General features: G+C 45.9%; 2 protein-coding genes across 2 annotated transcripts; both read left to right on the plus strand.

Moving 5' to 3' along the window:
* Positions 1–614: 614 nt before the first annotated feature.
* LOC143168843 (CMP-N-acetylneuraminate-beta-galactosamide-alpha-2,3-sialyltransferase 4-like) lies at positions 615–7,518 on the plus strand. Its single transcript, XM_076355775.1, is given in 9 exon segments — positions 615–628; positions 1,027–1,143; positions 2,448–2,575; positions 3,207–3,270; positions 4,135–4,230; positions 4,791–4,987; positions 5,329–5,450; positions 6,900–7,046; positions 7,411–7,518. Coding segments are annotated over 9 exon segments (993 nt in total).
* A 6,985-nt stretch (positions 7,519–14,503) lies between these two features.
* TLR4 (toll like receptor 4) lies at positions 14,504–20,526 on the plus strand. Its single transcript, XM_076355524.1, has 3 exons — positions 14,504–14,654; positions 15,431–15,597; positions 16,880–20,526. The coding sequence occupies exons 1-3, from the start codon at positions 14,532–14,534 to the stop codon at positions 19,137–19,139; spliced, it is 2,550 nt and encodes an 849-aa protein (XP_076211639.1). The 5' UTR covers positions 14,504–14,531; the 3' UTR covers positions 19,140–20,526.
* The last annotated feature ends 5,076 nt before the right edge of the window (positions 20,527–25,602 follow it).

Consider the following 25,602-nt stretch of genomic DNA (forward strand, 5'->3'; position numbering starts at 1 on the left):
TTGCCCTGTCATTTTACAGATTGATGTGAGCGATTTCTGGAGTGCTGTGAGGCTTGAGCTCGCAAGCAAGTGTTCTCAGCTGCTGGGGAAAAGGATGCTGCATTTACTAGGGTTCATCACCAGAAGGCCCCATTTAATTTTGTCTAGCGAGGGGCTAACTCAAATACAGCCACTTGGAGGCTCCAAACTCTGAAAGAGGGTCTGGTCTTCTGCAGGTCTGATGGCTGCAGAGGCTCGGGAGATGCTGTCGGGGGGGGGAGAGGTCCTGTGGGCTGTGCAGTGGGGTGGTCCTAGCTGTAGTGCTGCAGCTGTGCGGCTGCTCCGCCTGTCAGGTTTGTGCATGCAGAGCCTGTACTTCTCTGTGATGAAGTCACATGAAAGTCACGTTGAGTAAGTTACCTTTTCTTCTTCCCTTTTCTGACCTCAGTGCTACTGTGGTCTGGGCTAGTGGCAGGGGACAATTCATTATTGTGGAAAGAACGGGCAACCACACTCCCAGGATAAAACCTGGATGAGAAACAGCTCTCCCAATAAGGCGTGAATCCCTGAGGACTTGGAGGACTGTGTTCTGCCTGGCAGTGACTTGAGGGCAGGGCAGACAGAAAAGTAGCAGGATGAAACAGCATCGGTAAGCCTGGAGGTGCCTTAGCTAGACTGCAGCAGAGATCCCCTGGTGCTGATGGTCACTTCCAGAGTGCCTTGTGGACATCCCACAGTGCTATTCATTGCCTGTCTCTATCTGGAGGAACAAATGAGGCTTACCTGAGGGCAACAATTTTCTAAAACTCAGGCTGTTCAAGGTCCTGAACAGCTTGACCTAACCTTGGCATTAGCTCTCCAGAGATCTGTTTCCACCTAAATTCCTTTGTGTAAAGGAGCCCTTTATGTGCTCTTGGGGGGCAGGGGGTGCTGTTCATGGGACAGAAGTGGTCAGGAGCTGGGAGACAGGACAACATTGCCAGGAGCTCAAACCCCTACATTTGTAGACCTCTTTAAGAGACCTCCTGGACTATCACTGATTCTCAGGCCACGGTCTGAGAGCCTTCAGGAAGGGCTAGTAGGAAATGAACCTTGTTTCTTTCACAAGAAGCATCTTGGTGCTTGCCAGAGATGCTTTGTGTGGAGAAAGCCTTTTCTTGGAAGGTTTGTTAGCCATGTCTCATTTGTTTGGGGAATTTTGTTGAGAGATGAATCAGTGTCTCAGTGGCTGCTGATGGGTGAAGATGGGCAGCATGGCGTTTATGTGCGGATACGCAGGAAGGGTAATAGAGATAAGTTCAGCTAACTGTTTCACAGTGACATCTTGACACCATTACAAGTGAGTCAACAGGCCAGCAGAATGATGCAATACAGATCAGTGCGTAAAATATCCTCTGAAGGACAATCAGAGAGGAAAAGATGCGCTGTTGAACTGATCAGTGTACGGCGAGGCTTTGTCATGGGTGTCATGAGTTTTGTCATGAAGTGAATGAATAAATGAAATTGGAAATGTAACTAGAATTCTACCCTCTCTCCTGTTGCGGATAAACAACAAAAGGATGAATAAACATTCCCCAAACATGTACAGAAAGAGGAATGACCAAAAAGGGAGAGGAACTGGGGGGCCAGAACTGGAGGAAAATGAGATTTTGCTGTCACTGCTGCTCAGAAGGTGGATTAGAAACAGTGCTAAGGACTGTATTTAGAAGATGTGGGTCATTTCCGGGAAGTACTTCAGGATAGCTCAGTAGCTTTCTGTCGTGGTTTAACCCCAGCTGGCAACTAAGCCCCACACAATTGCTCGCTCGCTCCCCCCTGGTGGGATGGGGAAGAGAATCAGAAGGGTAAAAGTGAGGAAACTCATGGGCTCAGATAAAGACAGTTTAATAAGTAAAGCAAAAGCCGTGCACGCAAGCAAAGCAAAACAAGGAATTCATTCACTGCTTCCCATCGGCAGGCAGGTGTTCAGCCATCTCCAGGGCAGCAGGGCTCCATCACGTGTAACAGTGACTTGGGAAGACAAATGCTGTCACTCCAAATGTCCCCCCCTTCCTTCTTCTTCTCCCAGCTTTATATGCTGGGCATGACGCCATATGGTGTGGGATATCCCTTGGGTCAGTTGGGGTCAGCTGTCCTGGCTGTGCCCCCTCCCAACTTCTTGTGCACCCCCAGCCTGCTCGCTGGTGGGGTGGGGTGAGGAGCAGAAAAGGCCTTGACTCTGTGTCAGCACTGCTCAGCAATAACAGAAACATCCCTGTGTTATCAACACTGTTTCCAGCACAAATCCAAAACACAGCCCCATACTAGCTACTATGAAGAAAATTAACTCTATCCCAGCCAAAACCAGCACATTTTCCAAAGCTCTTCATTATGCAGCCTGCTTCAGCTGCCCTAGTCCTTGTGTCTGATACTGCTGTGACTGCTCCACTCATCCCTAAACTGCTGCCTCTCTGAATCTCTCTTGGTAGATTTGAATCTCACTGGAAGCCTTTCCTGACCAGCAAATCCTTATACTTGCTCATGGGCAGACCTTTTAGAAGAGAGCTTGAAAAAGTTTTGTGGTTCCGTAAACTGCCTTTTGGGCCACAGAGTTCAGGTATTGCAATGCTCTTCCCTCAGCTTTGTAGTGTTTTGGATGGACACTGTGCAGCTGGAGAGCCTCCCCCTTACGGGGCAGCCTTGAGTGCTGCAGAGATGGAAATACAGCTGGGCACCAGGGTGCACCAGCGGAAATCTGGATGGCATGCTTTTGAGAAAAGGTCATAGTTCATGATGGTGGTGGTGGAGGAAGGGGGAAGTGCTTTAACTCCAGGCTCTAGCTATGCCAGGAGGGATAGAGAGGGGAAGGCTGACAGCAATGCTCCTGTGGATGAAGCAGGAGCCATTGTGGAAGTTACCAAATGCCAATGGAGAGAAGATACTGAGAGGGTCAGTGCCTTTTGCCTTTTTCAGTGTGAGGTACTACGGAGCAGCTTCAGTTGCTGGTAGCGCTGGTCATAAAGTGCATGTCTTTTATGTGGAAAAATGCCTCAGTTTGGATAGGGTTGGGCAGATGAATGTGACAGGAGTGGTGTTTGAGCAGGGTCTCCCATGTAAAGTGTCCTGGCACTTTACGAAAGGATGAAAACTATCTCTTTAGAGCAGCAGAAAAAGGAGAGGTGGCCCGTTGGCAGTGGTGGGGCCACATTTCTTCCCTGAAGATGACTCTTCAACTTCTTGTCTTCCAGTTCTCTCTGCTTTTACCACATTTCAGCTTCTTCCACAGCAGGAGCTGCCTGGATCCTTTGTGCAGTACGAAGGCTGGGCTGGAGATGGGTGTCGGGAGAGCAGGCGTGCGAGGGAAGTGATAGTTGGGTTGGGAGCCCTGGTTTCTGCAGCTACTCAAAGTTCTCTCTCTTAATGCTCAACTTCACAGCCCTCTCTGCCTCTCACGCCTGTCACTGTTCATCTCCTCTCTCAGTAGGTTTCTCTTTCTCTCCCTTTTAAACATGCTCTTTCAAGCAGCTCTCATACTGATGAACTTAAGCTGCTAGATCCCAGCTCCCTCCTTTTAACTTCTGTCATACCCTGATGTCTGTTCTCAGTATTGCCCCATCCCATCTATTTTCTCTTGCTCTAACTCCATCCCAAGTGTGACAGTCCAGGGCTTGGAAAGTTGGCTGCCTCACGCTGTTCTGCCTGCCCACATTCAGGGAGAGCAGAAAGTGAAGTAGACTGTGGCAGCTGTTGGCAAACACTTTCATTTGGGCCCTTCTTCTTTACTCTAATTAGAGGAATTATTCTGTGGCGCTCATTCTTCCTGTCCACAATATGTTACGTCTCAAGCAGAGGTCCACTCTCCTACTTACTGGTCTGCTAGGTATCCACACTTGACTTTCTCTCCATTTCTTTAGTGTCTTGTGTCCTCTGGCTGACTAGAGATCCCTTGCAATTTTCCTGATATATTGATGGCACTGCATTGCCTTGTGATCACTAAGAGAAGACCCATCTGGCTAGGATACAGCCAGAGTCCTACTAGTCAGGACTTCGCTCTTCTGATGCCACCCCAGGAGTTACCTGGGAACATCAAAAAGACCCCCAGGGGATGCTGATCTAACCTGGTGGAGACATTTGTCAGAGAAGGACTTCATCTCTTGCAATCTATTCTTTTGCCAGCTTATGGTGCCAAAGGTGCATTGTGGTCGGCAATGGCTACTGCATCCATGGCCAACGCTTTGGGAAAATGATTGACTCTCACCTCATTATCATAAGGCACTGAATCCTTACTAAAGCCTTAACAATTAAGCAGAGGCTGAGGAGTGATAATGTGCATGTGACTTTCTTGCCTGTCAAACTTAACGTCTAGGATCCATCAGCTCAGGTAATCAAATAACTTTCTTGTAGTTCATGGCCAAGCACAGGCACTGCATGAGCCAGAATTTGTACCGCTCATTCACAGGTGTTGTACCTGGGAGCTGGATAGCCATCTCCAGCTCGGGGGAGTGGCAGGCAATCCCAGTGTTACAGGACTACATGCATTTTTACTCTGACTTGAGAAAGTAATTTAATTTCTCTGTGCCTCACTTTCCTATCTGAAAAATACTGGTTGTCTGCCACTGCTGTCTGCCTTTTTATTACAAGGGAGAAACTATTGATGTGTCTGTGTGAGGTGCCCCATACCGTGGAACCAGGCTGCTGGGCTGGGCCATGATGTGTGTCGGTGCCCTCAAGCGAGTTCATGCTGCCGGTCATGGATCTGACAGCACACAGCTGCCTCCATGGTTGGGAACAAGTGATACCGAAACCAGACAAATTCTGGCTTTGATTCTCAGATTAAATGATGCTCCAGTAAAAGAGCACAAGAAAGATGTGGGCGAGAGAACCAGTATCCGTCTCTTCTTCCCTGAGTCAGTTCTGCCCAACCCTCTGGAAAACAATGACGATACACTGATGGTGTTTGTCCCATTCAAGCCCCTGGATTTCCTCTGGCTTAGGGAAGTATTGCTGAAAACAAGGATTAAGGTGAGATGTCTTTAATGAGGGAAGGTAGAAACCAGGTTATTTGTAGTGACATATTCAATAGCTCTAGTAATCATGTATCTTTCAAATATTTAATGAGCTGCATAATGCACCTGAGTCCTTATTTTTCACTAATTAGAAAGACCCCGGTCTCAGGCACATTGGAGACAGGTATATGGGAATGACTGGGAAAGACCAGGAGATCCTTTGTTCCTCCAAACTCTCCTGAGTCCTTCTGAGCACCCAGCCAGAGCAGTAGACCACAGCTAACTCAGGGATCTTTACCATGGCACTGTCTGGTGTGCGTGGGCGTGCCTTAAGTATCTCTCTGCCTTTCTCCTACAGACGAAGGTGGGTTTTGGCGCCAACCCCCCCGGGAGTGGAACGGGAATGTCTCTCAGCTATGTATTCTCAACCCGTATGTCACCTACGAAGTGACGTACAAACTGCTGCAGCTGAACGTGTCAAATAGGGTATGATACCATACTGGAGAGCAGACAGATGAGCATCGGTGTTCTGTGTCTTCCCTTATACCTTACTGCTTCAGTGCCATGCAAGGGGAAGGAAAACCTTTTCTTTAGATTAACTAGTCCCTTCCCCTAGTAAATGCAGTCTTTTCCTATAGCATGGTGCTTCAGGTTTGGAGCCCTACTCCTGCCCAGAAAAGGAAGACTTTTCCCCACCTGTCACAGCACTGCAGTGTTATTCTCATTCCAGTCTGCCCCATCACCCCTTGCCATTTTGCATTCAAATCCCTTTCTGTCCGTAGTTCTAGACCTCAGAAAACCTGGTTCTCTAGTGATGAGCAGCTGTGCCGTATAAGCCCTTTCATACGTGTTCCTGTGCTTTCCCTGTCTGAAGACCATTACTGATAATTAGCTAGCATTAAATGGGAGGAATTTTGGTTGGCATTCCTTGAAACACTCCGTTCTCACAGATCTCTGGCCTGAGGCTAGCTGTTATGCCCACCACTTCTGGAGCACAGATTTCCCTTCACTGCATGATGGAGGATTATTTCATTAATGAATCTAATGATACTTTGTCTTTGGTCCTGACAATCTTTGTGATGGTGCTGTGCAATCTTTAATTAACTTTAAGCCTGCTAGGCACTACTAGGATGTTTATAATCTGCAACAAATGCAGGAGAAGCTTGAAGACCTGGTGTGGTAAAATAACCTTGTCCAAGGTGATGCACTGACTCGGCTGGGGCCGAGATTAGATGCCAAGTCCCTGACTGCTGAAGCAACGCTGTAAAAAAAGTACATTTCCCTGCTAAAATGTTTGGAAAGTGCAAAGTGGGACAATCCAGGCGAGGAGTGCAAAGTACTCAGTTAGGCTTAGGGGACCAGCGAGCATGTTCAGCTGCTTGGGAGCATGGTGGCTGTGCCGCTCAGTCACAAGGCTTTTAAGGCAGCGTTTGATTTTGTACATGGCCATGTTAGCTTTACGTGAGCAGAAGGCAGTTTTGTAGCACGCAGGCCAGGGACAGGAATTTAATGCGTGGATTAAAAGTGAGGTATCACATGAGGGCCGCCAGAAGGGAATACACACGCAGCGGCACATGGAAAAGACAGAGATGCAGAGACCTTGTATAGGCTCTGTTATGGATGTGGATTTGTTAAAAAGTGTGCTGATTTCTTCCATTCGAAGCTTTTTGATTTCCATGGAGCTCTATGTTTTATCAACCCAGAGCTTCTATGTTCATGAGCCCTCATCTTCTGCAGCACCTTTTCATAAGATGCTCCTTGTTTGAGTTTTGGGAGTGCTGTCCATGCACCCGGCCTGTTTCATTTACATATTTTTTTGCTATATTGCGTGTGGAAGAAGCTACTGGTCCCAGCTGCAAAGGTGTTGCTTTGTAAAGTATTGTAAAAGTATGAGTCTGAAATCCTAAACAGATGTTCTCTCCTTTCCCTTCCCAGAGATATGCCACCACGGGAATCATTGCTTTGAACTTAGCCCTCCGTATGTGCCAAGAGGTCATTATTGCAGGCTTTGGTTACCCTGGCAACCATGACAATACTACGCCAATACATTATTACAATATAGGTCGCTCATGAGAAAAAGAGGTAGAAAACGCCTCTCCTTCAAACTAAGGTGTTCTCCATAGGGGAACCTCCTGGACAAAGCTGGGAGTCAAGCAGCTGAGAGGTCTGGTAGCTGTCGCTGGTGTCACCCGTGGAAATTCCTGCTGGTACATGCCAGGGGAATGTGTTGGGACATGCTTTGTTCACAGAGAGCAGCTTGGGCACAGATGCTGGCACCTTCAGGGTGCCTTTCATCTGTCCTAGTTTGGTGATGAGGGTCCTGTGCAGTGGAAGTCCTGCAAGGGGCTGCAGGCAAAGTTGGACTGGGCACGATTCAGTGCATTTTGGGCAGGATGAGAGGCACTGTAAGGAACAATCTATAACTTTGCCTCTCTTGTCCCTGCAGCTCTTTAAGCACAATATCACCACTGAGAGGAACTGGCTGCTGAAAATGATCGAGCAGGGGGTGATTGCTGACATAGCCAGCCCTTCCTTTCAGGCCCAGAACTGCTGAGAGAGGGCTGTGCTGCTTGCTGTCCCCTCCAGACACCACCAATGATCCCAGCTGGGCTTTGCCCTTGTTCCATGTTGTTTTGAGCAGGTCACAGTATGCCCTGTCACATGTGGGGTGGGAGATGAATCCCTGAGATTCATCAGTTATTTGTGAAAAGCACTAAACTGAGGTGCTAAGCTGGTCCTCAGCCCCTGAGAAAGGGAGGGGGTGAGGGTACGATACCTGCCGTGGGATTTCAAACTCCTTCCTAAGCAGATTGGAGTGAGAGAGCGTCATACCCATCACTTTGGAAAAGGGCCAGGTTGAACACTCAGAGATTTCAGTGTCTTGCTAATTGTTGGGAAACATTAATGTCTGCAGGAAATGAGAAACGTTGTTTCTTTTATTGTTCTATTTGAGAATAAATGCACTTCTGGTTTCAAGGAGATGGCACTGTCTTGTAGGAGGGGGATTTCTGGTCAGGAAAGGTGAGAACTACCTTAGTATCTCCTCTGAGATCTTCTCATGGCTTTATGACCCCATGTAATCCCCTCTTTTTTTTTTTCCCCCTCAGCACGCTGTCTGGAGGTTTCCATGTCTCTTCCAGCTTGTTCTAAGCATGGAGCCACACTGCAAAGCCTACTTTGTGTGCTGAAGATTTTCCACATTTAAGAACCCCCACTTAAGAACCCTTAAACCCCCACTTATCTGTGGCTGGCTCATGTCCACGTTCCACCTCTGGGACCACATCTTCTCATCCTCTACTGCTTCCTTCCAGGATGCAGTTATGTCATATTTCCCCTTCTTTACTTCTCTCATTGCTACCTTCTTCCTGGCCTGTTATCATCATGAGTTCACCTCGGTTGCTGCCTCACCAAAATGCTGCCTATACCAGCAGAAAGAACCTACAGTGATGAACCTACAAGCTGATGGCTATGTTGGTATGACCACTTTGCTGCAGCCTCTTCAGCCAGGTGCTCATTGGGAAGAAGGCTCCTCCTGCATAGCTATTAGAGGGCAAACTCTAAGAGTGGGGTTGGCTTAACTTACATCAGGCTGCGTGTGTCTTACAGCAACAGCATTTGGGGTGTGGGAGCATTAGTACAGTACCCATATAACTGCTAACTATTTCCATGGGACGTGAAACTTCTGCTTATCCTCCCATTTCCTTCCTCCCTCTGCTGGGGCGAGGCTTTCAGGGCACTTCCCGTGCTATTTGTGTCACTCCTTTTCCTGGGTGACTTCTCTTCTAGTATCTCAGCCCTGTCTCCTGAAAGCTTTCCATAACACCCTGTCTCTCATCATCTGCAAAGTGTTAATAACCTTCGTGTTGCTCCCACTGCTATTCCCTTTTGGCCAGCCTGGTTCCTCCTCCCTTAGAGCTGAAATGGCTTTGTTGTGGTTGGTGCATGCAATTCATGGCCAAAGAAATGCTGACAAAACTCCCCCAAAGCTGCCTTGCCCTGGGAGACTGGTGGAAGAACTGGGGACCCTGGTCCAGCTCAGTTTGAGAAACATCGCTTGAAGGCTGAAAGGGGATGACCTAATGTTGCACACGCAAACAGAACTGAACTGAGCTTGGGAGGAAAAGGGTGTTTTGATAAATTCCTCTTTATCAGCTAAACACTGGCTTGGGGTTTTACTCTGTACACAAATAAGTCTTTACTCTCTAAATAACACATAACAGCCGCACAGGTTCTGCAGATTCCAAAAGTATGGTGTTCCAAATGCATGCAAATATGCATTTGGATCTGGCTCGACCACTCTTTTGGAATTTATTGCTTTGTTAGTAATGGAAGTGGGCTCTCAACTATGTGGACAATTAATATTCTATGTTCTTCTCCTGGTAGAGTAAAATGGCATAAAAATCTTAATGTCTAAAAGCTGATGTAGAAAGCATGCTATGAACTAACCCCAGGAGATGGTTTACATTTTCCCTCTAGGTAATGCGTACACAAGAACTTTGCCACAGCTTACAGGAGCTGTGTCTGCACTTTCTGCCGCAGTTGTTGCAACATTTTCCTGTCATGTAGTGTCAAGTCATGGTAGTGAAACCATAAACATGAGGCTCAGGAGTCTTAGCATTGGTCACTGCCTGTGGCAGTGCTCTCAGTACTTGCAGCAAGCAGGTCTGCTACACAGCTTTTTGCTCTTATGTTTAAGAGCTGACTGGTTTTCCCTCAAAACAGGGTTCTGTAATCTCGCCAGGTAACCACGATTCATTAGAGCTGCCTCTTGTTTCAAACTTTCCCAAACTGTCAGAGCAATGTGGTAGAGGCTTAGTATTTAACCATGCTTTGGTGGTGGCACTGAATCCCCAAATCAACATTTCTTGTGTCCAGTTTAAAAATTCTGAGATCTGCAGTCCTTTGTGCCCTACACACCTTGCATGTTTGATAGTCTGAATAAATCCTTGCCCTACAGCAGATTCATTATTATCAAGAGAACTGGGGGAAAAGAGGTGGAATAAGTAGGATAAGGCAAAGCCACAGTAATACAAAACATGTAAATTAGGCCACGAGATACCATAATAAGGATGTAATGGAGGGAGAGAGAAAAAGAAAATGAGTCCTATTGTTGCTTCAGTAGCAAAAGTTAGCATCAGTCTGAGGTGGTAAATCCACCCTTCTCAGGGCTGCGGAAAGGCAATTATACTCCTTCTAAGCACAGTGCATTTCATACCAAGGCACTGCGAACATCCTCGCATCAATGGTGACAGTGAACCCCCGGCTCTGTGGCCAGCCGAGGGGCGACCATGGTTCATCCGAGGCAGAAGGGCAGGGAGCTGCTGGGCTGTTTAGTGCCAGCCTGCCTCTCTCCAGGGTTCAAGGGAGCTCCACCACCACACGCTGCCTGTCCACGAATGCTTGGCAAGCGAGTCTGGATGCCTCCACCATCTGTGTGAAATCCTTCCAACCATTTAGATTAAACATTGACTTCAGTAAAATGTAGGGCTCCTAACTGACCTGATATAGTCCATATGGAGTAGCTGCCACAGATAGTGACTATCTTGACGCTGATTAATCACTTCTTCTAGCTGTGTATTTGTCCCTGGTTACTTGACACAGTTCTTCCCTAATAGCTTTTGAATAGTTCTGGGGTATTCATATGACCTTGGCTTTGGGGAATAGCCCATCTGATGACACACATTACCTACTTCAAAGTAAGCTTGGCTGCTTTTCATCAAACTAACTTGGACACTAGCTTTTGGGTTTTTTTTTCTTTCCCCTGTGTACACCAGTATCTGTCCTTTTCTGCAACGGGAAGCACCTTAGCTATGCTGGATTCTGTTTGGTTTTTGCAATGGGCTGGGGCTTGGTCTGTGCTATATAGCATGTAGAGACTGTCTCTGATTCCACCTCCGTGTCCTTTCCTGTCACTTACAGTCACAGGCATGACAAGAAATCTGCATTACTGATGCTCCTTGCTTTGAAACTAGTAGTTAAATGATCTATAACTAGAGTCAATCATTGCTCAGACAGACAGCAGCGAAGCTGTCTAACACCCCAAACTAAATGCAGAGTTTCTCTCTCAATCTGAACATTGTTCTCTTCTTCAAAGGTACGAGATCCAGAAGCAAAGGCAATAGGTCTTCCAGGCTGATCTTCCATCAAGTGTGAGATTATTACACCCACTTCATATGGGGAAATATCGCAAGTGAGAGTTATAGGCACCAAGGCACTCTAGTACGGACCTGTTCTGATGATGCCAGTTTCTCAGCTCCTTCACCAGCCTTGGTGCAGGCTGCATGTGGATCAGCGCTGTCTCTATCCAGTGTCTGCCAGGCCAGCCAGCGGTTGCTGTGTGAGGCAGTGACTCACCACTTCCAGGAAGTAATGTATTAGTGGACTTTGCAGCAAAAAGATCTTAAAGCCATTTTCAGATTTTTTTTCCCCTATTTTTCCTTGTGATTTATATAAATTGTTTTTCCCAGCAGAATGGCTGGGAAAATTCAACATACTGTTAAATTTTTGAAACATTTCCTTTTGCTTTTCCTATCCACTCAGACAACCTTTCAAACTTGGACAGGTGACTGACTTGCCGACCAGTATAAGGACTGATGATGTGTCAGCTGAACCTCGAGGACTCAGTAACTGCCTACACACCCTGAGCCTAGACCCCAGCTGCAATGTGACGTGATTTAAGCTTAATTCACCACAGGTGACTGCTAAGCAGTTGTATTAGCTGATACTGTGCTAGTTAGGAAGGCACATATGGCTAGTGCTGCAACCCACCTGAGAGCAATACTGGGTCAGCTGGTGAGCCTGACCACATGCCTGAGCTTCTCAAGTACTTTCGGAAGTTCTTGTGGTGCTGTCTATCTCCACAAATACTGCGTTGTGTAAGTGCCGGCATCGTAGGAATGCTCTTTCCCATCTGATCCATGACTCACAACCAAATAGTTGTCCTTTCGCTTAAAATAACCCATAGTTTGTTTAATCTTGAAATAGTTCTTGCCATGTTCCTCAGCCTCCATTTACAGATAGACTTGGGGAACTGCTTAGGATGACAACTGAGGCAAATATATCCTCTCTTCTGGGTAATAGCTGTTGATCTACATGTGATACTGGGTTAGCTGTGACCTTGAAATCACCATAGATACAGACAGCCCTATCTGTTTTCATGGCTATCACCAGTTGTTTTGTTCAAGAGTTTAGCTAACTTTTCTTTTTGGCTGGAGTTCACAAATTATTTTCTTTTAATATAAGCAAGTACAAGATGTTTTGTCAGTCCAACTACACTGTGGCCGTCTTATGCTGTGTAATACCTTGCTTGAGATCACAGAGGTTGAGTATACATTGTCTGCTTTTGTGTTATATTATAATAATGTTCAGGAGAACAAAGATTACTTGAGCATGTGTTTTTAGAAACACAGATTTTCTGTAACACCTCCTTTCTAAGAGATCTTTGATGATCCCACCAGTAAATTGCCAGCACAGTGAATCATGTCTCATTTGAGGTGTTATTCTTGTCACTTTAAATGATTCCAAATAATACTTTTGTTTTTTTGTGAACCGAAAGAGGCAATTACATAGACATTAGGGCTTTCTACAGTCATTGCACATTGTTGTATGCAAGCTGAAGAATATGAAGTTAACCAGAATTGACTTTCTAAACTGGTGGCTGGGTTTGATTTGCTAGCTTGCGTGTTTTCTGCTGGTGCCCTATCCCCTGCAGTTTTTATATGATTTGTCCTTGAATAAATGACAATGTGTATTGTGAAACTGTCCCTTGTGATAGAAGCAGCACATTCTTTGAATGTCCTTCGAACTGTACTTTCCACTTGACCCCTAAGCGTGGCTGTTGGATGGATTTTGTGATGCTCCCAAACTCTCCAGCATCTTCAGTGAGTCTCCATTGAAATGGTAATTTCTAGAGCATACTTCAGGCTCATCTCAGCTTTAGATAAAAATTAAATGTGGATTGCTTCATTCTGCACATTGAATACTAAAAGATGCACTCATTTGTCCTCTCTGCAGACACATGATGCTCTGCCAATTTCCTTAATCCAGGCACAGAAGCAGTCAGCAATTGTTTCCATTCACTTTTGATTCCATCTGTAAAAGGAAATACCTGCAATCACGAGAGGCTTTTCAGAACAGGGATTTTGTAGAACTTGCCCAATTTCAACAAACTTTTTGTCTGCTGGCTTAATGGGCATTATCTGGCTGCACATCAGGGTGCCGGTTTTAGCTCCCATTGTGCTGCCATGTGTTTTTCATCGCAGAGATCATCTGTTATTTTAGGATTTCCCCATCTCTCAGTGGCCCTCTACTGATCTGCCAAAGAAGTCCAATCCCCCCCGCCAGACTTTAAACATTTTTTTATAAGTGGATTGCTCACTGGCCTGATATTGCAACTTATATTTAATATCAATTTTCACAGATTTTCATGAGCAGTCATTCCCTATTTCGTATACTTCTAGACTAGAAGTAGTCTTGCATTTTTGCAACTTCTCTGTCTATGGGGTGTTAATAATACCCAGCAACCCTATGGCTGGATCCCCAGTTACACTTCTTAGTTATCTACAGAAAGACAGGAGTAGATACATGAATGCACTACCATTTATCAGAGTAAATGAAGGCAGGGAGCTTTATTAGAAGGCTCACAGCTGATTTAAATTAACATTGCCAACTGTACAAAGCCTCTTCCAGAAACAATAGCCATGTCTGCACTGTAAATTAAGGACAGTATTGAGATGTACTCACTTTTGTAGCAAGGCATCAAACACAGATTCGGGCATGACCAGGGCAGATAGCAGCCCTAAGCCCAGCTGGGGTGTTTGTGCCTCTCCCGGCTTGCTGCTCCCAGCAACCCACCCACCCAAGGGAAGGGTGCGGAGGGGTGTAAGGTCCTGGGCTCTGACTGCTCTATGAATGTCCAGTATTTACTCCTTGTGCCTGGCTGTGTGCAGCTTGTTCCTGGGATAATTGCAATACTGTGGTCCAGCCAGATGGATAAAACCTAGATGCATGTTCATAAGAGCTCGGCCATAAATAAACCTGTTGTTACCTGGCTCAAGAAAATATCTGCCACAGCTGAGCACTTCTACACTACTTGCCAGTGTGGTGTAGCTGGGAGCATAGCAGAGGTACAAAGGCAGAGAGTCATTTGCTCTATCCAGTGCATTTGAATTATGGGATGTGAAGCATGACCTTCCAGAAATTGGACTCAGAATTTCACAAAAGTTTTCCTTTTTTTGCCAGTTTGACCTGAGTTAATCTGAGGCAATCAAGTCAAGTGACACACTGGTACAACCCATATTCCTCTTTAATTTCTAGTCCAAACTATACCTTTCATTGCTTCCTTTTTTCTTGTTTTTTTAAAAACATTTTTTTAAAAACAATTGCAAGAAGAGCAATTCACTCAGAGCATGTCTAGAAACCAGGCAGCTACCAGTTTCACTTCCCTCCTTGCTCTCTGCAACTCTCAGTGACGTGCAGTGAGAAGCAGAAGTAGTGAAACACAACACGGCATTTCAGTAGGTTTCTCACTCCAGGTCCTTGAGTGATACCCATGCTGCTTTCTCCTGCATGCCTGGCCTCCTGAAGATGCCCAGGAGAGAAGCTCTTCCTCTGTGGACACTTGTGGTGCTGCTGCAGCTGGTGCTTGTCCCGTCACAGCTGGCAGGCTGCCTCCTCAATCCCTGTTTGGAGGTACGTGATCTCTAAATGAGCACGATATCCTTTTGTTTCTCTGGTGCAACTTTTCCCTCTGCTTGGGAGATTTTGCATCAAGTCTGTTGTCTGTTAGTTGTCTTATGAAAGCCCATCTTTTTTTCCAAGGTCGTTACCAAGGCAATTAAAGTATTTGAAGTAAATGCTGGTCTCGAAAACATCTGAGAACCAGAACCAGCAGCCTGAACCATTTCTTCTTGTTGTCTTTCTGTACCTCTGAGGGTACTGCAGTACAGTTAATCTAATAGATTATGTTTCCCTTCAGGAAGAGATCCAAGCCTTGTCTCTATTTTCTGCAAGTACCCCGAGTACCTGGCACTGATCAACTGCCTTTTGCAAACTTTTGCCAACAATTATTACTTACAGAATAACTGTGGTTAGAGCTGCCTGCTTATCTGCAGCGTAACAAAGCTGAGAGCTGATCCTGGACACACAATGCACCCCCGTGTGTTTGTTTTGCTGGCTCTCTCAAAGGTTGCTGCAGGTTCATCCATAGCCTCAGGGAACGCTGTCCTGTAGTTTTGCACCTGCTTCAATCAGCAAGAAATGTAGCTCTTCCTGGGGAGTAGAACTAGTTCTATTAGAAGTGGGAAAGATGCTTAGGATATATAAGGCTATTTCCTAAAACTCAGGGCAGCTCATTTAGAAACTAACTACAAGGTTAGTCATTCTGCTGCTGCTTTCCTGACAGTGTAATTTTCTGGCACTTCACGAAGAGCAGATGTTGACCGTGATTGGATCTGCCACTGTTACAGGTCATTCCTAACAAAACTTTCAGATGCATGGGACTGAACATCTCTGGAGTTCCTGCTGAAGTCTCAAATACCACCCAAAACTTGGATCTCAGTTTCAGCAATCTGAAATCACTGGGGTCAAATTATTTTTCATCAGTCCCTGAACTGCAGCTTCTGGATCTTACAAGGTAATAAGCTCTTTTACGTGGATACTGGTTAATCTTGCTTCAGCAGCTGGGCCACCATGGTTGCTTATTTTGGTGTCTGTTGGTCTTGGCTGTTCATTTTTTTTTGCCTGTGACTTTATCCCCGTGTCTGACTCTCTGCACATCATCACAGTCAAGTGATGTGCAGCTTTTAGTCCGGTTACTGAGTGCACACCGCCTGTGCAGAGCTCAGTCTGTCAGTCTGATTTTGTAGGTTGGGATGTGAGAAGGAGGAGGAAGATGTTTTACTTCTCTCTGAACAAGAAAAATGTCAGACTTTCACTGTTACAAAAACTCTGAAGTGGAACATCTTGGGTGAGCTGTTTTTCTGATCACAGTTTAAAAAGAAATAAAATGAAGGTACATTCATTTTCTAAAAGGCTGTTTTAAAATATGAACAAATTCTCTTTTCCCTTATTCTCACATATCTGGGGGAGGCGATGGGAGAGGCTTATTAGCAAATTTGAATTGATGTGTAATTTCCATTGACTTGAGACAACAGTTTCTCTGGGTAAATTGTTTCACTGAAAAATGTCACTCAGTCCCATCACAGTTACAGCTCCAAAGTGGCTGAGTGGCAGAGCAGGTTTGCTGTAAGGCACTGGCTGGATTATAAAGCTAATTTTGCTTGAATTCATTGCGGAATGGATTTGGGTCTCAAATTTTGGATCTTCCTATGTGAAATCATCTTTAGGTGGCCACCCTCTTTCTCCCTCTCCCTTTTTTCCTTTAGAGCCATCATGGCCTGGGGTCTGTTCCCTCTCAGGTATCATCAGCAAAACTGCTGACAGAGTTTGCCCCTGCTGCATCATGCTGGTGTTGGCATGACTGCCCAGATGTGGCTGAAGTGACAGCCTGAAGGCTGTGAGGGTGCAAGGTGTAAGGGAATGCTGTATCTGGTTGGCTCTGCCATCAATTATGATCATTACAATATTACTTTGGCCTAAACACAAAGCTAAAATGCTTCTTTCCTGCTGCCTGCATGAATTTTTGACCTTCGCTGTGGCTGAAGGTCTCTTGCTTTGCAATTGAACTTCAGATTTACAGAGGGAGGAGGAGGTGAGAGAAGGTCTCCTGCTGTGGAAGGGCTCCCTTTGCACATTCGGGAGTGCTGACTCTGCCCAGCACAGTAAAACCAAACCAAGCCCCAGTGTGAAGTTGAGCCTGAGAATGTTGTACCAGCGCTTAGTGCAGTAGTGTTAGTGAACGTGTAATGAAAGGGACAGTGTTGCATGCATATTTATTGTCTTTTCCTGCCCAACAGGTGCCACATCCATACAATAGAAGATAACTCTTTTAAGGATCTTCATAAACTTTCCACCTTAATTTTAACTGCCAATTCCCTCCAGTACCTGGGGACAGCAGCCTTCTATGGCTTAACGTATCTGAAAAAACTAGTATTGGTGGAAACCAACATAGCCTCTCTGACTGACCTACCCATTGGACACTTGCATACCCTGCAGGAGCTGAATTTGGGCCACAACAACATTGCTTCATTGAAGCTTCCCAAGTATTTCACCAACCTGACCTCCCTCAGGCACCTGAGCTTTCACTCCAATAAGATCACATATATCTCCAAAGGAGACCTTGATGCCCTGAGGGAAGCGAACAGGCTCAACCTCACACTGGTGCTTTCCTTGAATGATATAAAATACATAGAGCCAGGGTCCTTTGCAAAGATTCACCTTGGGGAGCTGGTTCTAAGGTCCTCTTTTGAGAACTTCAATGTGATGCACACTTCTCTTCAAGGCCTGACTGGTTTACAGGTCAACAGACTAATAGTTGGAGAATTCAGCGACAGTCAGAGATTGGTAGCCTTCCAGAGAGGACTCTTGAGTGGACTGTGTCAGGTACAAATGCAAGAGTTTGTCTTAATCTGTTTCAGGAAAATTGAGGAAAACACAGACACTCTTTTTAACTGCATAGGCAACGTCTCTAGTATTCGGTTGGTGGACGTCCAACTTGGAGAGGTGTCAGAGGTTCCTATGTTCTCTCAAGTGAAACAGCTGGAATGCAAGAAATGCAAGTTTAAGGAAGTGCCTGCCATGAAGCTGTCTCTTTTCAAGGAGCTGAGAGTAGTTCGTATTACCAAGAGCAAACACCTCAATAGATTCCAGCAGAAATTTGAGAGTCTAAGTAACCTGGAGGTTGTAGATTTGAGTGAGAATCACCTCTCCGTCACTCGCTGCTGTTTCTTTCAGTTTCACAAGTGTCCAAATTTGAAACACTTGAACCTAAGCTTCAATTCTGACATCAGCATGGTTGGAGATTTAACAAATCTGAAGAATTTGTTATATTTGGACCTTCAGCACACAAAGTTAGTTGGTCCTGGTTCCTACCCTGTCTTTCTATCCCTTCAGAAACTCGTTTACCTCGATATTTCCCATACCAGAACTCATGTTAAATCCGAGTGTACTTTTTGTGGCTTGAACTCTTTGCAAGTGCTCAAGATGGCAGGCAACTCCTTTGAGCACAATAAATTGGCCGACAACTTCCAAAACCTAAGTCACCTCCACACCTTGGATATTTCAAGTTGCAAATTAGTACAGGTGGATCGAAGTACATTTGATGCCCTCTCTGAACTAAAAAACCTAAACATCAGCAACAATAAGCTACTGAGCTTTGATCCTGTAGTCTACAAGCCTCTCCGAGCCCTCACAGCCCTGGATTTCAGCAACAACCAGCTGAGTGTTCTGTTGGACTCAGCCCTGGAAATCCTGCCTGATAGTCTGGTCCTGTTAGACATCTCTCAAAACCTGTTTGAATGCTCTTGCGTACACCTGAACTTTCTGAAATGGATCAAGGAAAAGCAGGAGCTACTGCAGAACAAAGACTTGATGATATGCCACACACCTGCATATGTGAAGAACATGAGCCTTTTAAGTTTTGATCTGTCCTCCTGCCAACTCAATGCAAGCACGGTGGCATTCTCAGTGATCATGTTGCTCGCTGCAGCGGTGTTCCTCTTCCTGATTTACAAGTACTACTTCCAGCTATACTACTCCTTGGTGCTGCTCAGTGGGTGTAAACACTCTGCAGAAAGGGGTGACACCTATGATGCATTTGTTATCCACTCCAGCAAAGACCAAGACTGGGTGATGAAAGAGCTGGTGGAACCCTTAGAAGGAGGAACACCTCCCTTCCAGCTTTGTCTTTATTACAGGGATTTCCTACCAGGGGTACCCATTGTCACCAATATCATCGAAGAAGGTTTTCTGAGTAGCAGAAATGTCATCGCAGTCATCTCTACTGACTTTCTGGAGAGCAAGTGGTGTAGCTTTGAGTTTGACATTGCCCAGTCCTGGCAGCTTATTGAAGGAAAGGCTGGAATCATCATGATTGTACTAGAAGAAGTGAATAAGACCTTGCTGACGCAGAGGCTGGGGCTGTCCCGATACCTGAGGAGGAACACCTATCTGGAGTGGAAAAACAAGGAAATAAACAGGCATATCTTCTGGAGGCAGCTGACAGGAGTCCTGCTAGAAGGCAAAAAGTGGAATCACGAGGAGGTAAAGCTCATGTGAGAGAGAGAGAGATCACTTCTGTCCTGTCTCCCATCCGGGCCTTGGCTGATGGCTGGTGCTCAGAAGTTGGTTCTTCTGTGGCTGTTCAGAGTTGGAGGAAGTGGATGGAGGCACTGTAAAAGCACTACAGAAATACCTGCCTTACTGGTCACCCTTTCTCAAGGGAACTTGCAAGCTAAGGAGTGACAACAGCTAGAAGAGCTGCACATGCCTGAGCTCCGTGTTTGTCTGTACCTGTCAACCAAAGCCGGTCCAGCAATCCATGCAGGTCTGGTGGGTTGGTGAATCGATGGACTGCTCTTACTGTCATTTGTCTGCCTCTGAAACTGGATTTGGGTCCTGGGGCCATTTACTCAGTGGAACTTCAGGGTCTGTTGCTTTGAGTGGACTCCAGGATCTCCAGGGGAGAGCCAAAGGTACAGGATTCTTAGCCCTAAAAATGGTGGGAAACAGAAACAAGATTTGGATCCTGAAAGTAGTGGGTCCGCCTCCTTAGGCACCGTGACTCAGGGGAAACACCTTACAGGGGGAAATGGGGTGCCCTACAGCCACAGACCACCTGGCAGCTACTCAGTGAAGCTGAGCAGTTATGTCATCAGCGTGGGGGGAGGTTGCCATTGGTGTGAAATTTCCCCAACATGTTTATTTCAGTTTTCTTTAGACCAAGACCTAATATTGAAAACTCCAAAAATTTCCATCACCTGGAAGTCTTATTTATATCCAGATTATACAGCATTTGAGAGAGTCGTTTGGGGTTTTCTTGTGGTATCCAAAGATCAGTGGGACCAGAAGAAGCTGCAGAAATGCTTGATACCTTTAAAATAAAGGTATTTCTTTGCTCCAACTGCTTCTCCTCATCCAATGTTTCTGGATATACTGGGTGGGACTGCCCTATATGAGCAAGATTGAGCCTGAGCAAAGTGTTTTGATGTTTACAGCCAGCCAGTTCTAGAATAAGCTTTTCCACTCTCTGGACCAGCCTTAATTCACTGTTGGAAGGTGCTGTAGGAGCCTTCAGCCCACGGCTTGAAATGGGCTTTAGATATGTTTGGACCTAGCAATGTGGCTGAGAGTCCCTCTTCCTTCCTCCCATCACACTGTGGCAGCCTGTGGTCCTGGTGGGCATCCCAACATGTGTGGTCAGCCTTTCCAGGGGTTCGGCTGCTACGTGGAACAGGACAGTCACTGGACGGGAGAGTTTTGCCTTTGTTTCACTGAGAACGTGCCTGACTTTTTGCAGGGAGAAGAGATAGAGGAGAAAAGTCTGGATTAGCTAAACTAAATGTATCCCAGCACTGCCCTGAATAAAGGGAAGGAAAGTCTAAATGCCATTGAATCATATTACAGAGCACTCCATTGATGTGTCGAATATTGAACACTGCTGGAGTATTGCTCTCTATTTACGGAAGGCTTTGGTTGGGTTTAATCACTGAATTAGTCTAGTTTTAAACTTGCAAATCCTTTTATAATCAATGATGTTCTACAGAGATAAAACAGAAGCAATTGAGTGCTAAATCAGATCTGATATTTATTCAGAAGAAAGGGCCTGATCCATCTCACTTTTCTAAGCACCAGTCAGCGACATCTCTGTGGAAGCCAGTGATAAGTGAGATCGACATCAGACACTATTTGCAAAAGAGGGAGAGCTAGTTCCAGGGGTTGTGCTGGCAAAAGCTGAATCACAGTTCCTTCTCTATGTGCTGTGTCAGTAGTATATTGGGATAACACTACCAAAAATCCCCACAGCCCTCTATAAGGGGCGAAGCTTTAATAAAACTAAGCTCGATGCTGTGTTCACTTGCCCAGCGAGTTTGTTTTGCATCTGCTAAGTACTGCTGCAGCAATTTCCAAAGTGGGCTGCTTCTTGCCTCTGCTGTGATTGACGGGACCAAAGCGCTGCATCTTGCCAGCAGACCTGCCCCCTCACTCAGGGGCAGAGGCTGCTGGAGCCGGGGAGGGAGTGTGTGTGCAGTAAACCAGGGCACAGCTCGAGGTTCCCTGGATTGAGGCCAAAGGACAGCACGGAGGACAAAGCAAATATTAGCCCGGATTTCTGCAGCTACAAGTTAAATTGGAAAACAAAAGAGGAAAAGTTAAATGGGGTGGGAGTTCCCGCTCCTGAATTGAGCAGCACTGAAGCGGCATTTCTCCCTCACTCTTTCTTTCTGTGGCTCCTCTACAAACAATTCAGCGTATATGTATTTCTGGCACAAAGCAGTGTCCTATGATTCTTGATTGTAATTGTAATAATGAGTTTCAGAAAGCCTGCAAGTGGTTCTGGGCATTATAATAAGGGTTTAGGACAGTATTGTTTAAAAAGTGAGTGTTTGTTGAATATCAAAGCAACTTTAGGAGGAGAGGTGGGGTGATGCTGAGAGGAGGCTCCCACCTGTACAATTTAAAAAGAAACCAATCACTTGTTCTCTTCCTATTCAGTCTCCACAGTAGAGGTGGATACGTGACTCGCCCCAGGCTTTCTTAGTGCCGGAGAGAAAGCACAAACCCCATCATAGCTTCTGGAAGGGGTGAGGGGAGCAAGGCGGTGCAGTGAGACAGAGACTGGAGGCTGGGGCATTCAGAAAACAAGGGAGTTTGGCCGAGGTTCATCCTCTGCAAGCCCCACAGTCACTAACACTCCTGCTTCCCTCCATGCATTTAGAGATTTCCCTTGGCATCAGCAGTAGTTGGTGCTTTGAAGACACAAGCTGATTTCTTTTATTGCTGAGACCTTCAGCAACAGAACCAGGATTGGGTTTTTTTGCTGTGTGGCACAACGAGGCTCAGGAGGACAGGCTGGCTGGTGACAGGAACAGCCCTTGGTGGGACCTGGGTGCCAGGCACAGCCATGTGCTACGAATGTCCATCCACACAGCCACGGGTTCTGCTGGGTGAGTGGCTCCCAGGCCTCCCCGAGGGGTCATTAACCTGCCCTGGCAGTGCCCGTCTTCCACACTTTGTGGTTTATGAGTCTAGGAGGGAAAAGGCTGTGTGAACAATTATATTTTCACCATTTACCCAGCAGAGAAAAAGTAGATTTGTTTTTGGAAGACTCAAAACAACTTTCCGCAATAATATAAATGGGGAAAATATTGTGGTTCAAACAGAAATACCTATTTGCCTTTGTTATAGGAAGCAAATTTCCAAAGGAAAACTCAGAACGTTCTCATATGTCCAAACATGTTGGCATGCATTGTTGTTTGAAAGTGTTCACTGTGCAGCAGGTAGCTTTGATATTATTTACTCGTGTGGGTGAATAAATGAGCAGCCAACCAAACGTCCGTGCAGGTCTGCATTCATCTCTCATGTAAATAGCTGAACATGTTCCAGTTATTAAAGCATCTATTTTACCCAGGTCATAAAAACAGATGGAGATGAAGCTCCAAAGGGCTGTTGCATCCAAGCTATTTAATTTCATTTGTAATGGGGATGTGCCCTGATTTCACTATGTGCTTAATTTGACCCGTGCAAAATGCCGGTACAGATGAAGCTCAGGTCTACTTGCATTGCAGAGGGTGATGTCTCAGAGGCAGGCCGTCATGATGTGCTGGCATCATCGCCAAGACGTGGTTTGCAGTGAGGGCTCTGAAGGGAGCAAGGCCTCATTAGCATGATTGCATTTGTGGTCTCCACACTGTGCAGAGGCATTATGTAAAAGCTGAAAACTAGAGCCGTTTGCATTGATGGCCGCCTGGATCTGGCTGGCTGCAGGAACAGCACTGCGTGAATGCTCCCTTGGCCTCCCCAAGTACTAGCACAGACTTCCAGTGTCAGTTAAAAAATCAACAAAAGAAGAAAAAGCAGCTGGTTTCTCTGGACTGACTGCTACGTGGCAGGAACAGGTTGAAACTTTTCTGGGAGAGTGTTCGTCCTTTGGCAAACGCTATTTCGTAGGTGGTTTATGTAATTTAATGAGGTAGCGTAGTGAATCTATGGAACAGAAATTGTCATAGCAGGGTTTCTGGTTTAGTATTGCATGGGGTTGTAATCTTGGAATAGACACTTCACATGGAAACAGTGATTTTTGCAATGTTTTGGAGGGGTTGGCAAAAAGGATTTCAAATAAAAGTTAAATTGCTCTACAACATCATTTAAAAAAAAAGTCAGTTTAGGCTTATGCTGTTGTTTCTCAGAGTACCTTTTCATTTTGAAATTTCTTTCTATTTATATAATCTGACTAGCCTCCCAAAACAAAACCAAAATGTAAAAATTTTTCTACCTACCCAAAATAAAACCCACAAATTTCTTTTTGTGGGAAAACTAATGATTTTTCATTTTTGTACCATGTTGAAAAGCAGAACTTTTGACAAAATGGAAATTCCACTTCCATGACAGCTCTTACTCCGACCCTCTGAAAGTTAAACCTTCACCTGGCTGTATCACACATGTGGTTCGGGCAGTAAAAAACACCGAAGAATCCCCAGAATGAATTTCACTAAGTGCCTTTTGCAAAACACCTTGAGTAGGTGCGGTCAATCAATACGAACTGCCCGAGACTGAGAGCAATTGAACATGGTAGGAAAGAAGCAATTCCTTAACAAGTTGCTCTTTGCCATCGCAGCTCAGGCGGAGGATTGGGACAAATGACAGCAAAGTATGATTTGCAGAAGAAAGGCCCGTCTGCCAGTAGCGCTAACCTTCCTCAGCTTCAAGGTCATGTAGAGGGCAAAGTCAATAATCCACCAGCCTGGACCTGCCTGCGCTGCTGCGAGCACAGAGATAGAAACATTGCATAATTGAGGACAGCTCTGTTAAAAGCCGTGAAAATCGAGAAAAAGGAATAGAAAGAATAGGAAAGAGATTGGTGCAGGATCTCAGGGAAAGTGGCCACAATTTAGCAGCTGTGTGAATCTCAGCTGCTGGAGGTTGCCTGGCCCCAGGGTTTCCAGCACTAACAGCCTAAAGAACCTAGGAGGCAGAAGTTTTGTGATGAGTCAATAAGTGCTACCTTTTTGCATAATGGTGATAAGAAAATGTTTTGAAATCAGTACCTCTGAGAAATTGCTTTTAAATCGGGTTTTTGCATACTGGTGCCTATTCACAGAGCAACTAAGGTAGCAGTGGTGTGTTTTCCATCACTCCTGAGAAGAGGGAGGTAATTCTGCTCTGTTCAGCAAGTCCTGCTGGGGAGAGCCCAGATTTGGGACCTGTGAGGTTCTCACCCTGGTGCTTCCTTGCTGGGAGAGCCTCGTTCACCCTCTCAAAACATTATCCTGAGGCATCCTGAATGAAAATGATGCTTTGCATGTTCCTCTCCATGTCTTCCCAGTAGGAGCAGTTCCCAGAGTCTAGCTTAGGCTGGGCTGGCATTCACTACCTGCATTAGTCCTGTTCTTACCCATGTGGAGGAAAGGGACTGAATCACCATTTAAATATATTTAAATACAGATGAAACTCTGGCCTTGAAGTCTGTTATGTACATGCTTTCATGTGTTCATTAGGGGAGCCTTAAACCCATTCTGCAATGCTCTCTACGACCTCAGTCTGCAAAAAGTGTGATTTTAGCTATTACTGTTACTAGATGCCCTATCAGAGAAGCATGGAGGCACTTACCTTAACATGCCCTTGCATTGCTTCCCCCCACAGCCTCCCCTTTTAGCAAATGAAACGTCTGCACCTGAAAGCACGTCCGTATTTACCAGCTGCCCAAATTACATCTTTGGGCCACTTCAGCTTTAGCAATGGTATTAATATGTCTTCTGTCCTTGCAGTACCCCTGTGGCCCATGCTCCAGAGCGGGTATTGGTTTAAGACCTGGGTCTGTGCGGGAGGGATGGATATGAGCATTGCATGGGTACCAGCCTTGTTCTGCAGGTGACACGGTGGAGCCTGGCAGCCCTTGGGGCTCCAGCTGGGGCAGGTGACTGGAATGAAAGCACTTCAGCATCTCTGCAGGGCCACAGCCCTGGAGGGCAAAAGCAGCCCAGCCCAGATCTCCCTTTGTGCCTGCTGGGCTGCCCAATATATAGAGGGAGTGAACCAGTACATACAAAAAATCCTCCAGGTCACAATTTGTTATTCTTCACTCTGCTTATAGTCATTCTCAACTACAGGACACAAGTTACAGGAGGAGAGACGGTCCCAAGGCAACAGACATCTGCTTGCCTTATCTAACCCATGTATCTAAGCCCTTCCATCAACAGCACATACCCCCTTTCTCCTGGCCTGTCTGAGGAGGAGGAGGACCCCTCTCACACAGGGTCTCTGTGCTGTGAACCAATGGGCAAAGCGTGGGCTCTGCTTACCAAAAGACTTTAGGCACCCCGCAGCACCCTGCTGTACCCCTTCTTCAACAGCATCCTTTGCTGAACCGCAGCTGAGGTGGTGCACGAAGAGGAGCATTAAGGAGAGGGTTGAAAGGGCGATGAAAGTAAAGTCTTGACCACGTCTACAAATCAGATGTGTAGCAGGGAGAGGGTGTATGGCCCCCGCACTTCCAAAATCTTCCCGCCAGAGCTGCTCAAAA

Source organism: Aptenodytes patagonicus, chromosome 18 (genome assembly GCF_965638725.1).
Source record: "Aptenodytes patagonicus chromosome 18, bAptPat1.pri.cur, whole genome shotgun sequence".
Classification (NCBI taxonomy): domain Eukaryota; kingdom Metazoa; phylum Chordata; class Aves; order Sphenisciformes; family Spheniscidae; genus Aptenodytes; species Aptenodytes patagonicus.